Source organism: Rhinolophus sinicus, chromosome X (assembly GCF_036562045.2).
Source record: "Rhinolophus sinicus isolate RSC01 chromosome X, ASM3656204v1, whole genome shotgun sequence".
Classification (NCBI taxonomy): Eukaryota; Metazoa; Chordata; class Mammalia; order Chiroptera; family Rhinolophidae; genus Rhinolophus; species Rhinolophus sinicus.
Genome location: NC_133768.1, coordinates 47184735 through 47199847, shown reverse-complemented (window position 1 = coordinate 47199847; position 15113 = coordinate 47184735). Strand labels below are relative to the sequence as shown.

Genomic DNA, 15113 nt, shown 5'->3' with positions numbered 1-15113 from the left:
TTAATCAAATGAAATATGTACTTTCAGATAAGTGTTAAAGAAGAATCAAGAGGGAAAGCATCTTATAGGAAATGATATTTGAGCAGAGATCCTAATGCAGTGAAGTAATGGGATTACAGGCATAGCCAGTAAAAACTGCAAATATTCTCAGGGAGAAATGAACTTCTTTTACTTTTTAACAGTCTGGGATCCTGTCATACTGAGAAAGTAAAATATTTTTCACTTTAAAATACTACTTCTACATTTCTGAATGGCAGGAATTGTAGCAAAGATGTGAAATCAGTAAATATATGTGCAATTTTAAATCATAAGATAATTATTATAGATTCAGAAAACTTTAAAATGGAAAAGTACTCTGTAATACAATTTTCTTTTAAATGGGCCATATTATTTTCTGAAACGTAGGGATGTTCTGTGGAGACCACGGGCTTGGTAGCTATTTTGGTGTGGTTGCTTCATATTAGTAATTGATCATAGAATAATGTAGCTTTAGAGTTGGAAGGGCCTTACACACCATCTAGTCGAACTCCCTCTTTTGACATACCTCTTTGTCTGGTTCCGAAATTGTGACTTTTGATTGGCTTCTTTATTTTTTAAAGCAAATAAAACAACAACAAAAAACACCCAGCTATTGAATTCTAAGATTGCTTGATTTATTAACTTTTTTTGTGGATATTCAAATGAAGATGGCAACTTAATTTGTTTTCTTGTAGGTGGTTAGTTTTCTTCATACGGTTCTTTTGTGTGAGAAATTGGATTTCAGCACAGCTTTAGTGGTTTGTCCTCTGAATACTGCTTTGAATTGGATGAATGAATTTGAGAAGTGGCAAGAGGGATTAAAAGATGATGAGAAGCTTGAGGTATCATGTTTTAAATGTTTTTTATTATTAAAATAACTACATGAAATTCATATAGTAAAAAAAGAGTTTTCATTACCAATGATGCATACTTCAGTGGGAATACTTAGTATTTGTACATTCCTAATATCTGTCTTTAAAAATCTTTATTTTCCCATAAAAGGTCTCTGAATTAGCAACTGTGAAACGTCCTCAGGAGAGAAGCTATATGCTTCAGAGGTGGCAAGAAGATGGTGGTGTTATGATCATAGGCTATGAGATGTACAGAAATCTTGCTCAAGGAAGGAATGTGAAGAGTAGGAAACTTAAAGAAATATTTAACAAAGCTTTGGTTGATCCAGGTAAGATATTAACAGGCACTGATTTAGAGAAGCAAATTGAATTGTGCTTTGTGTTTTATTTAACAAATACTAATTGAACAACTACTAAGTAGCTGGTTTTGTTTCATTTATCCTTCAGTTTTTTGCCTTCTTTTTGTTTCTTAGTATAATTTCATTAAGGTGAAATCATCTTAAGATTTTATTGTCTTCATGATAAAAATATGAATCTTAGAACTGGGTCACTTGGCCCTATCATTTCTCCCAGTTCAAAATGCTTGCATCTCTCAGTAGCCAGCATTCTCTTAGATCTGCAGTTGGGCTCAACATGTTCAAGCCTCAGGACAATCTCCTTTGTAGTTTTAGCCTTTTTTGCAGAAAATCGGCTTAGTCTGCCCACCATAATCACTCTGCTTCCTGTCATAACACTGCTTTCCCTGTATGTACCCTTTTTGTATTGTGTCACTTTGTGGGGTTGGTGCTTGCCGCACTGCTTACAGAAAGTCCAGCGGCTTTAAGAAACGTTCACCATGTTTGAGAGAGCACTCTCAGCATGGAAAACAAGATGAAATCACCCCAATGATGCCAGCTCTTCAGAGTGTACTTGCTGAGTCTGGAAGTATTTGTGGTTTTCAGAGGAGACCTTGTAAACAATTAAAAATGCATCATGTGCCTGTATCACAGTTGCAGATGCTTCCAACTGTCTGAATATTAAATGATAACAAGAGCTCTCTCCACAGTCTGAAAACAGATCTTAAGTTTCTTTCCAAACTTTATGTCATTAAGAGAATTGCTGCATGTTATTTTTTTCTCTTTTAAAGGTGATCACTATGGAAGGTTAGTATTTCCAGTACTGTCTATCCTTATGACAGTAATCCTCATGAGATGGGAGCCAAATATTTGACTTTTGCTACCTGGAAAAGCAGCAAATTGTACTGTCCGCCAAACTAATTAATTTTAATTAATTTGTATCTGTAATTTTTTTTTCAGTTCAATCTTTGTCATATCTAACTACTTCAAGACAATTGAGATTTTAGGTGTTTGTTGAGAAATTCTGATATTCACTGTAAAAATAACAGTATTTACCCTTTTTTGTTAGAACATTTAAGTTCTACTCTTAAAAGATTTCAGTTACACAACAGTGTTATCAGCTGTAGTCACCATGTTAAACATTAGGTCCTCAGATCTTATTCATCTTATAACTAAAAGTTTGTACCTTTTTTGCCTCTTTTTTTTAGATGATGATGTAATTTATTAACATGTACCACAGTAATGTTGCCCTTGTAAATCTCAGGCCTAAGAATAAGCTTATCTTTTCCCCATGATTAAAATAGTCTGAAAGTCCTGTGGTAGTTTTATTGTTGGAGAATCATAAGCTAGTCAATAGTATTGCAGAGTATTTTTCACAAGGATTCCTCGGATCAGTTTAAAACAGCAGGTTCAGACGCGTAATGTGTTGATTTGTTCATGAGGAAATAAAGAAATTAAGCTCTTAATGTGAAGAGTAACATTTATTATTCCATGTAAATCATTTAGTGACATTGGAAAAACTTTTTATTTTGGAATATTTTTTTGTATACAGTTGAAATGATAGTAAAGAAAGCTTCTATATACTCTGTATCTAGATCCCCCACTAACGTCTTACATTGCCATGGTAGATTTGTCACAACTAAGAAATTGATTTGTTGTTGGCATATTGTTAACTCCAAACTACATGTGAATTTCACCAGTTTTTCTAGTAATGTTTGCATTCTGTTCCAGGGTCTGATCCAGGGTACCACATTGCATTTAATTGTCATGTCTCCACAGTCTCCTCTGGTCTATGACAGTTTCTCAGTCTTTATTTTTCATTATCTTGTGTATTGTTCAAGTATCTTATAGAAAGTTTACTAGTCGGTTTGTTTGTGTTTCTTGTGGTTAGACTGGGGTTATAGGTTTTGAAAGAATATACATACCAGAGGTGTAGTATCCTCTCATCACATCATGTCAGGAGTACATTAGATCCATATGACATCATGGTGATGTGAACTTTCTTCACTTGGTTAAGGTAGTGTTAGACAGGTTTTTCTATTATAGAGTTACTGTTTTCACCTGCCTCTATTCTTCGGAAGCCAGTCACTGTCTAGCCCACCTAAGTAGGGGAAGGGCAGAAATTGAGCTCCATCTCCTGTAGTGTATAGTATCTATACATAAAATTTAGAACTTTTCTTCAAGAAAGATATTTTCCTTCTTACCCCTTTTTTAGTCAGTCATTGATTTACATTAGGTTGGTGCAAAAGTAATTGTGGGTTTTGCAATTATTTTTAACCTTTAAAACCGCGATTACTTTTGCACCAACCGAATATTAGTGTAGACTAGTCATCTATTATTAGTTTATGTTAGATTATAAATTAACACTATATTGTTTATTTTGTTGTTTAAATTGTTCCAATTTGTCCATTGGGAGCTCTTTCAGGTTGGTTCCTGTATCCCTTTGATATTTCATCCTTTAATGCTTGTTTTGTTTTATTCTAAGTACTTCATTACATTCTGGAACTATTAGATGCTCCAGGCTCATGTTATATTGTCCCTGACACAAAATCATCAATTTCAACAGGGAACCTTGGTTCCTTTTATTGAAAACTGGTGTTTAGAAACCAAGATCTGAGCTCTGAGTATGTTTATTGCTACTGGAATATCATTACTTCTGGGTCCTCTCAGCAGACAGAACTAGGTGACATGTATACAAATCCATGTATACACACAAATATATCCATTTGTGTATGTATGTGTATGTGTGTCTGTTTGTGTATAAAGATAAACTTGGATTTCATAATAATGTCTTCGCCTCTAATCCAGTATCATAGGGTTCATTTTAGCCTCTTTATTTTGTTAATCTGTTACTTGCCTTTCGAACAGTGAGAATGTTGGCTCCAACCATCCACCATCTATTTACATTCTTGTTCAGTTTCATTATACATGTAAAATAGTTTCAGAATTAACCTTTACCCTCATGAGAAACATTTACCCACTAGAGTAAAGTGTTTATTTGTTATTCTTTTTTTTGTATAGCTTTATAATTTCCAGTTAAATCATCATTTCTTAAAGTTATTTAGGCACTTTTCTTTATTTTGTTTGCATACATTAAAGTTTATTCGTTTTTTTAATTGAAAGTTTATTTGTAGAGTTTGACAGGTTTTGACAAATGAGTAATCTATTTATAATCTCATTACCAATTTTTTTTCCATTTCATAAAACAGTTAATTACTTACTTTAAGTTGTCCTAAGCATGTATTTATTGTGGTAACTTAAGTGTTAATCTACATTTTCCCACAGTTTAATGGCTAGACTTTATTGTGGTAAAATACACATACAATTCACTTAACCATTATAAAGTGTACAATTAAGTGGTAGTTAGTGTATTCACAGTGTTGTGCAACCATCACAACTATTCCATTGAGTTCCACAACATTTCCATCCCTTCAAAAACAAGCCCTGTACCGATTAGTAGTCCCTCCCAAATGTCCCTCCCTTCTTCCCTGGAAACCACCAATCTACTTTCTGTCTCATTATTTGCCTGTTCTGGATGTTTTATAAAAATATTTCTGGACATTTTGTAAAAATTGAATCTTACAATATTTGGCTTCTTTCACTTAGCATAATATTTTCAAGGTTTATCCACATTGTAGCATGTATCAGTACTTTATTCTTTTACATATGCACACACAAACATACAATTCAAGGTACTGTTTGATTTAAACAATAAGATACATCTGACTATGTAATTATATAAAATAATGATAAATTTCTGTATTGTACTGAACCATTTCAGCCAGGCTTGAATTTTCCTATAGAGGAACTTTACTCCAAGTCTCTCTAAATCTCTTTTCTTCTACTCTCTAGCCTCATTGCTGTATTCTCCCGATACTTTCTCTAAAATGATTTCTAAATGCAAGTATTCTCAAACCCTACCACTTTTATATAGTATTGGAATGAGGTTTTCCAGAAAATATATTTCTAAGATAATTAAAACTATTCCTTTTAAACATTAAAGATTTACAAAGTTTTTTATTAGGAAATGTTATATACATTCCTATCTCAATAAACAGAATACGAATAATGTTTTTTAACTTTTTATTGACTCGGGTTATTAATGAATATGTTTACCTTTATCCTCCCTATTTCTATTGCCTCAGATATCCTTACTGAGGATAGGGCTCCCTCTCATTCCATTGCTACATTAATAGATCTTTTTAAGTTAAATTATGAAAAGCAATATATGTTCTTAAGCAAAATGCAAACAGAACAAAAAGGTATATATTGAAAAGTAAAAGTTTCCTTCCTTCCTGTCCCACTGTTGTTTCATGTATATACTTCCAGAAATATTTTATGCTTATGCAAGCATTTATTTTATTTTATTTTTTATTTAGATATAATTGACATATAACATAGTATTAGTTTATATTACATTATATTGCATTATATTAGTTTCAGGTATATAACATAATGATTTGATATACGTATATATTGCAAAATGATCACTGGAGTAAGTCTAGTTAATATCCACCACCATACATTGTTACAGTTTTTTTCTTATGAGAAATTTTAAGATTTACTCTCTTAGCAACTTTTAAATATATAATACAGTATTGTTGACTATAGTTACCGTGGTGTACATTACATCCCTAGGACTTATTTATCTTACAACTGGAAAATTGTGCCTTTTGACCACCTTAGCCCATTACGTTCCCCTTTCCCCCTTCCAACCTCTGACAACTACCAGTCTGTTCTCTGTATCTATGAGTTTGTTTTTTTTCTTTTTTTTGTATATTTCACATAAGTGAGATCATAAGTGTTTGTCTTTATTTGTCTCACTTATTTCACTTGGCATAATGCTGTCGAGGTACATCCACATTGTCACAAATTGCAGGATTTCTTTCTTTTGTGTATGTGTCACATTTTCTTTATCGATTCGTTCGTCAATAGGCACTTCAGTTTCCGTGTCTTGGGTATTGTATTGTAAATAATACTGCAATGAACATGAGAGTAGAGCTATTTCTTTGACATAATGGTTTTGTTTCCTTTGGATATATACCCAGCAGTGCAATTGCTGGACCTTACGGTAGATCTATTTTTAATTTTCCGAGGAACCTCCATACTGTTTTCCATAATGGCTGCACCAATTCACATTTGAACCGACAGTGCACAAGGGTTCCCTTCTCTCCACATCCTCACCAACACTAGTTATCTCTTGTGTTTTTGATAATAGCCGTTGTGACAGGTGTGAGGTGATATGTCATTGTGGTTTTGATTTGCATTTCTCTGATGATTAGTGATGTTGAGGACCTTTTCCTGTTGGCCATTTGTACGTCTTCTTTGTAAAAATGTCTATTCAGATCCTCTGCATGTTTTCTTAATCAGATTTTTTTCCTTAGCATGTGTTTTATATTGCAATGTTTGGAGGTTCCCAAAGTTACCCTCAGGTTCAGTAATTCACTAGGACTCACAGAACTTAGAAAAACTGTTATACTCATGGTTATGCTTTATTACAGTAAAAGGATACAAATTAAAATCAGCAGCAGGAAAAGGCACATAGGGCAGGGCCAAGGGGAGTTCCAAGACCAATCTCTCAGTGGAATCATTTAGACAACAATTCTCCCAGAAATGATGTGTGACAATATGCATGGAATATTGCCAGCTAAGCATGCTCATCTGAGACTTTGTGTCTTGAGTTTGGGCTGAATCACATAGACATAGTTGACCACCCATGTGAGTGAGCTTAGTCTCCAGCCCCTCCAGATGTTGAAAAGATGCCATATCACCAAAGGGTGCTACTCTGACCCCTGTCCCATAAATTATATTGTTAGCATAGACTCTCTGGTGTGTCCCAAGCCATTCAAGTAAACAAAGAAATTATTAGGTGGGACATTCCAAAGGTTAGAGATTACCTCCCAAGAGCTGGAGGTAAGAGCCAAATCTGTTTTGGGCAGGATTTATTCTTTACTTCACTACATCACATACATGTATACATAGGTAAAATCACCACCCTTTTTGAGTTAGTTGTTAAATACAAATGGGATCATAATATAGATACTGCTGCAACTTATTCCTTTCTACTTAGTAATATATTTGACATATTTTTTCAAGTTTAATACATAGAGATCTACATCATTAATTTTAGTTCTGCAACATTCCATTATATAATTTTATTAACTTCTTTTGGCAAGCTTTTTTTTCCTACCATAACAATGCTTCAGAAGATATATATCCTAGAGTACTTGTGAAAGTATATCTTTAGGATAAATTTCCAGTGCATACATTTTACGTTTTAACGGATTGAGACTAATTTAGACTCCCACAAAGCATATGAGAATACCTAGTACCTGTTTCAGCAAACCCTCATGAACACTAAATATTAGGTGGTGGAAATCATTTAAATCACTTGTGTGAAGGTATTTTTTTCTCTTTAGAAAACTTTTTAGGATTCAAAATAATATGCAGTCTTTTAATACAAAGCTAGCTGTAGAGTTTAGCTTTTAGAAATATATTAAGTAATTTGAAAATTACATTTTATTATTTATGTAACCCCATCTGAATATTGAATAACAATTGTATTGTCTAATTATACTGAAGCAGTTAACTTTTATAATCACGTAGAAGATGAATTTTCTCTAATTCCTAACCAGATGGGAGCTAATTGGACAACTGTTGTTGAAATCAATATTTAAGTGATATGTGTGTATGTTAACCAGCAAGCAAATTTTGCATGTGGGATACTTTAGCAAACAATACATGTGTTATATTAATAAAATAAGCCTATGCATTTCTTTCATGAGAGTCACTCAGCTGTGAGCTTTTTTTTTTATACCTTGGGAAGCGTTCTCCCCATCCCTCATACCACTGTAGTTGTTTTCATTGGTTAGTTCCCCCCTACCCCAGTCAAATAATGTTCCCCCCTACCCCAGCCAAATAATGTTAGTTATTTGGCATAAGTTAAATGGGAAATACTGCATGGCCTATTGTGATTTACATATTCTTTCTTTTTTTTCTTGTTTTTAAATTAAAGTTTATTGGGGTGAAAATCGTTAGTAAAGTTACATTGATTTCAGGTGTACAATTCTGTAATACATCATCTATATATTACATTGTGTGTTCACCACCCAGAGTCAGTTCTCTTTCCATCACCATATATTTTATCCCTTTTACCCTCATCAGCCACCCCCCTCCTCCCTTACCCTCTGGTAACCACTAAACTGTTGTCTGTTTCTATGAGTTTTTGTTTCTTCATTTGTTTGTCTTGTTCTTTTGTTGTTTTCAGTTTTATATACCACATACCAGTGAAATCATATGGTTCTCGACTTTTTCTGTCTGACGACTTGTTTTGCTTAGCATAATAATCTTGAGATCCATCCATGCACACAGCAAAAGAAACCATCGACAAAATAAAGAGGCAACCAAACAAATGGGAGACTTTTGCAAATAACGCCTCCGATAAGGGGCGAATATCCAAAATATACAAGGAACTCATACAACTCAACAACAACAACGACAAAAAATAGCCCTATTAAAAAATGGGCAGAGAACCTGAAAAGACGTTTCTCCAGAGAGGACATACAAATGGCCAATAGACATATGAAAAATTGCTCAACATCACTAATCATCAGAGAAATGGAAATAAAACAATGAGATACCACCTCACACCTGTTAGAGTGGCTAGCATCAACAAGACAAATAATAACAAGTGTTGGAGAGGCTGTGGAGAGAAAGGAACCCTCATATACTATTGGTGGGAATGCAGATTGGTACAGCTACTATGGAAGGCAGTGTGGAGGTTCTTCAATAAATTAAGAATAGAATTACCATATGACCCAGCAATCCCTCTCCTGGGTATCTACCCAGAAAATCTGAAAACATTTATCCATAAAGACATATGTGCTTTGATGTTCATTGCAGCTTTATTTATAGTGGCCAAGACATAGAAACAACCAAAGTGTCCTTCGCTAGATGATTGGATAAAGAACATGTGGTATATATACACAATGGAATACTCTTCTGCCATAAGAAAAGATGAAATAGTACCATTTGTAACAACATTGATGGATCTTTAGATTATATATTATTTTTTTAAAATGTAACTTTTGAAATTTGATATTTATGTAAATTGTTAGTCTTACGTGATAGTTTCAACTTTATACACTGGTGCTGAATACTTCTTTAGATACTGTTTTTCATTCATAAAAGATACTTGTTTTTTCAAATACCTCTAATCTGTTGGGGGAATCTTTTCAGCCATGTGATCATTTTTATTCTTGCCTATTTTTGAGTACCATCTGTAGTAGTACTTTTAATACTCTACTTTTGGGGTGTAATTAACACTAGTTTTGCCACAGTAACTCAATACAGCTGCAGATCAAATATGACTGTTCTTATAAGGATGTTTTTTCATCTTCCCGCATGAGCAGCATTGTAAAAGGATTAACTTCATATACTTAAATAAATTACAGTTTCATATTTGTTATATATTAATTAAATGTTGTTTTTCTATTCGTTTTGATAGGGCCTGACTTTGTTGTTTGTGATGAAGGCCATATTTTAAAAAATGAAGCATCTGCCGTTTCAAAAGCTATGAATTCTATACGATCAAGGAGGAGGATTATATTAACAGGAACACCACTTCAAAATAACCTAATCGAGTGTGAGTTAACATCGCAATTGTGCTGTAGAATATTAGCTTTGCCACTTTGCCATTTGCCTTTCTTCTGTTTAGTATAGTCACTGACCATGATCTACACACATATGTCCATCTTAGTCTATTGTGAAAGAATATCTTACATTTCAAGTGGAGTGCTCTGTATGTATGAATGGTAAACTAGTCAAGAGGTGTTCCACTGTGAGTGTTCAAACATAAATATAGAATTTAAAATATATGTAAAAATATCATAAGTCTTAATTGATTACTTTGAAAGAACAAATGGATTTGTGATTACTTAGAGATACTTTAAGAAAATACCGAGGGTGCCAAAAAATGTATACACCTGACTTGTATTCATCTTTTGTTATCAGTATATATTGAGTATTATAATTTTAAGACAGTTTTTTTTTTCCTTTCTTAAAATGTGTATGTATTTTTTGGCATTATCTGTGTATCCAGTTTAGGGAGGGAGGTACTGATAGGAAATTGAAAAGAGATGCCAAGTGTGAACATTTCAGGAAGGTGAAGATGACAGGAAAGCTGTGTTGAATCCATGTCAGGATAGAGTTTGCTGAGGCGGAGGATGTGAACTCTATGAAGTGACTTGTGAATTTCCCTCGTTTCAATATGTGTGTGATGACACTAAGGAGGCAACGTGAGTCATTCAGCAAATAACAGATTGAAATTTCCTATTGTAATCAGTTGTAGTAGCTTTTTGTCGTTTTTATGTTATTTCCATTCATTTAATGTATTTATAGTAACTTAACTTTTCTATTTCATTGTTTGTAATTCTGGTTATTATTTCACTTTAGCCTATATTTTATCTTTGTTTTTATCTGTTCCAGTTTCCCCTTATTCTGTTACCCCACTTAAGCTATTTCACATTGTGGTCCTGTTTGTATAGAGTAACTGATAACTCTGTTAAAGACTTCTGAAACTAAATCAGTAAATATAAAATTTGATATAGTAACTTACTACCTGATTTTATTATTTTGATTTGGAATCTGTGTTTTTTCCCCACAAGATACCGTTGCTGACCTTAAAGTTATGGTTAGAATTATAGAATACTTGTTTTATATTTCATATACATTGTAAATAATAGTGAGTTAGAGTAAAATGTTCTTAGGATTTTTTTAAACATTCATGTCTAGAATTTAGAGGTCGTTATTTGAATTTATCATCAGGTTGAAGTAATCCACTTCTAGGTCAGACTTATAACCAGTGTTTAGTCTACACTCAGTTTGGTGTTCTTTCTTTGTAGCTAAATTCTGATTCTTCCATGACTCGCATTTTTGACATGAGCATTTTATCAGAGAAATTTCCTGAGTCCTGTTTGACATTATTGTTGTTAATGAACTCATGTCTTCTCTCTTAGATCATTGCATGGTTAACTTTATCAAGGAAAATTTGCTTGGATCCATTAAGGAGTTCAGGAATCGATTCATAAATCCAATCCAAAATGGTCAGTGTGCAGATTCTACCATGGTAGATGTCAGAGTGATGAAAAAACGTGCTCACATTCTCTATGAGATGCTAGCTGGATGTGTTCAGGTACAAATTCATTCCATAGTAATATAGTGTTACTTGATTATATTGCAATCCCAAAATGTTTTGTGAATTTAGACTTCATTTTGTGTTTTCTTCACCCCCTTTTTAGTATGTAGTGTTACAGTTAAATCTCCTTCCATAGTCTTCAAAAGTTTATTGACTTTAAAAAGAGTTCCGTTGAGAAGTTTAGAACATAATTGATTATTTCATTTGCCAAGTGTATGGCTTCATGTTTTAATATGTTAATATTTAGATTCCTCATCCTTAAGATAGGGAATATGTAAAAGGAACACAGCTATTATGATTAAGAAATTCCTGTGCTCACCCTAAATCTATAGTATTCTAAACTTTGCTTATTTGAAATGGATGTAGGAAAGGCAATTATGAATTATGAGAGGTGCCATTTTTAATGTAATCCTGATGAAACAGTTTAATTATTGTCAAGTACATACAAAAACCTGAATGGTCTAGTAGTGTTGTTTACATGTGGCTCTTCAGTGAGTAGGTAAGTATGTGGAGACTGAGCCAGCAGTTAATAGATCTCAAGATTCACACTATTTCTTCCAATATTAATGGTAGCCACAAAGATGTTGTAACAAATGAGATAGGCTATTCTTCTGCCTGTGTTTACTACCATCATAAAAGGCAGTCATTCTGTTTGTTCAGGTTGGCCACAGGTACCAGCAAATACTGTGGTTCTGTATTGCTGCTACTACGTAGGTAGCATTTTTCTGATTTAGGTAGTCATTTGTATCTTGCATATTAGTGTTCTTTCTTTCCAGTTCCTATAATTAAATGGTTTCAAGAGTGCTTATATATACATGGCTTGTTTTCCCAATTGGGCAAAGATTCCCGCTGGAGTTATGTGTTATCCTCTGGCATATTGGCACATCTTACACAAAGGACGACCCAAACTGCGTCTGACTTTGATTCATCTGTTTTACTGTATGATTAAAGCAAGTATTTTTGCTAGCACTACATACTACATCCCTTCCCGGCCTTTTTTTAATTTTCTTTTTTTATATCTAGAGGATAACCATTTGAAAACCTATATTGCTCACTTGGTAATATGACCACTTCAATTTAAAACTTATATTGCAGTGTCTTTTTGCCAGTGCATCATATTGTGTAGTCATATGAAATACATTAACTACAATCATATAGGAAATCATAGTGTGATTAAAGAGGGTAAATATGTTTTAAGAAAATGTTTTCTTTTGTTTGATACCTATTTATTTATGTGTATGTTTTAGCTGTAAGGAATGATGATTCTTAGAGCAGTTAATTCCCGTCATATGTTTCAATTAACTAATTTTCATTCTCTTTCTTGTTAATTACAGAGGAAAGATTATACAGCATTAACAAAGTTCTTGCCTCCAAAACATGAGTATGTGTTAGCTGTGAGAATGACTCCTATTCAGTGCAAGCTCTATCAGTACTACTTAGATCACTTAACAGGTAACAAATACACTTAGTTTCTTGTTTTGATCTTCTCTCTAAAGACATTCTTTTTCTGTAGAATGCTGTATTGGTAATTTTACCATGTAGTTGTTCTTTTTCAATTTTGCATTTGACTACATAGGTAATGCTTATTTTGTAAATGCACAAAATATTTCTAATTAAAAAAGCACTAATATTGTCAAAATACAATTAAGGAATAAACCGGTGAAAAACCATACACAGCATGTATGAATAATGCCCTTTATATGCAAAGAGCTTTTATTTAAGAAAAGTTATGAATATGAATAAATCCATAAAAGAAGATATATAAAATTTGTGTATCATTAAAGCAACATTCAACCACATTAATAATAAAAGGCATGTAAATGAAATCTATGAAATTATTTCTCAGTTATCAAATTGACAAAGGTTGAAGGAAAGGAAGAGGCAAAATACAAGGCAGGACATATATTATGTTCCCACTGTTACAGTAAAAATACATATAAATACCTAAAATACATAAAAATGTTAACAAAAATTGTTTCCTGGGTGGTTTCATTATGATGGACTTTTAGTTTATTCCTTATTCTTTTCTGTGGGCTTTAAAAAATACAATGAATAGGTATTGTTTTATCACCAATAAGCTTGTGTCTGTGTGTGTCTGTCACTGTGTGCCTGAGGTAGTCACTGTTCACAGAACATAACCTGGTTTCTGTTTGTCCTGGAGTGAGATTTCTTACTTGTTGGTCACTTTATTCCAGTATCTTTTTCCAAGTGATGTGTCAGGTTTATTCAGGTGATATAGATTAGAGGGTGCCCTTCAGCCATTGTGGATGCAATAACTGATCAAAAAATAATGGACAGTGTAAGTACACACACATATTAAAATGTTACAGTGATGCATATATCAATAGTTACAGTGATGCTCTTCGTAACAGCTGTACATTTTATAAAGTAGAATAATGATAGTGGTCCACAAGAATTGTTCTGCTTTCAGGCAAACAGGATTTGAATTTTAGTATTCTATAGAAGTGCTTTTTTGCTATATTATGAGAACAGAATTTTCTTATTGACTTTTGGAAGAAAATCACTTCCAATAAGGCACACATTTTCATTTGTATATCAGAGGCTGTAAGATTTTTTTTATACCATTCTGTTTTGAATGATAATTGCAGACAGAATTAAGTAATCAAATGTATTCATGATAATGAGAGAATTACTGTATGTAGTTTAAGAAAAAGAGTGATGTTCAGACCTATCTTTCATTGATTTCTGAGTAATACAGGATACTGAATTTGTCATTAATTTAATGTTTTTTCCATTTCAAATTGTTTTAGAGAAAGTGCTAGTTACAGTGTTTTCAAATATTAACAGTGTTTTCAAATATTAGAGAATCAGTTGTATTTAATAACCAATAGCAAAATGTTAATAGCTCATTTATAGAAGTTAAAATGTACTCTTTTGAAAGCAATGCAATATTTAAGAAGGTGGTCTGCGTCTTTGTGACGTTAATTGATAGGGATAAATATCTAAAGTATTAATTGCCAAAATTTCAAAACTCTGAAACATGTAATTGCCAATATACAATTTGGTGCCCTGAATATTTCAGTAATGAAAAGGTCTGGGTTTTCCTCATATTAAATGTGACATTGTTTGTTTCCTTAAAGTAGAGCACCCTCAGTTAATAGCTCCTTTTAGAAAACTTCCATAAAAAGCCTAAAGTCTACTCTATATTGATTCTTACTACAAACTGTCACAGTGTTTCTCCAAAAATGTCACCGACCTATTTCACTTGTATGTGAAATGTTTGGTATTTTTATCTGTTAGATATTCCAAAAATGCCTTTGTTTCTATATTTGACTATTTTTTGATTCTACTTAGTTTTATGAAGTTCACTTAAATTTTGCTTTTTTTATGCAAGAAAATACTTTACTGTTGTACAATCATGTCCTGGTGGTTTGATTGTTTACAGGATATTCCAAAATAAAAGGACTCTGAAAGGTTTTAATTTAGGATAAATTACCATAACATGATGCAACCTATGCTCCTTTATGATAATTATAATATAATGGTTCCATTCAATGCAGGGTATACAGTGTAGATGCATAACCAATGTGCTGTACACTGAAGCTGATTTAGAATAATAGTGTATGTCATATATATATGTGTGTATATATATATTCATATTTATTCACGGAAGGTGGAGTATAGCATAAGGAAGATAGTCAATTGTAACAACTGTATAAGATGTCAGAGGGGTAGTAGCTTGGGAGAGGGAGG

At 32.9% G+C, this 15113-nt stretch overlaps 1 protein-coding gene across 14 annotated transcripts in view; it reads left to right on the top strand.

The window, feature by feature from the left end:
- The window catches only part of ATRX (ATRX chromatin remodeler), a 251139-nt gene that overhangs the window by 139369 nt on the left and 96657 nt on the right, over positions 1-15113 (top strand). For all 14 annotated transcript variants that reach the window (XM_019716363.2, XM_074323977.1, XM_074323981.1 and 11 more), the window contains 5 exons: positions 714-860; positions 1021-1198; positions 9711-9848; positions 11221-11396; positions 12734-12851. In XM_019716363.2, the coding sequence (XP_019571922.2) occupies positions 714-860; positions 1021-1198; positions 9711-9848; positions 11221-11396; positions 12734-12851 (757 nt within the window). The remainder of the gene's footprint in view (positions 1-713; positions 861-1020; positions 1199-9710; positions 9849-11220; positions 11397-12733; positions 12852-15113) is intronic.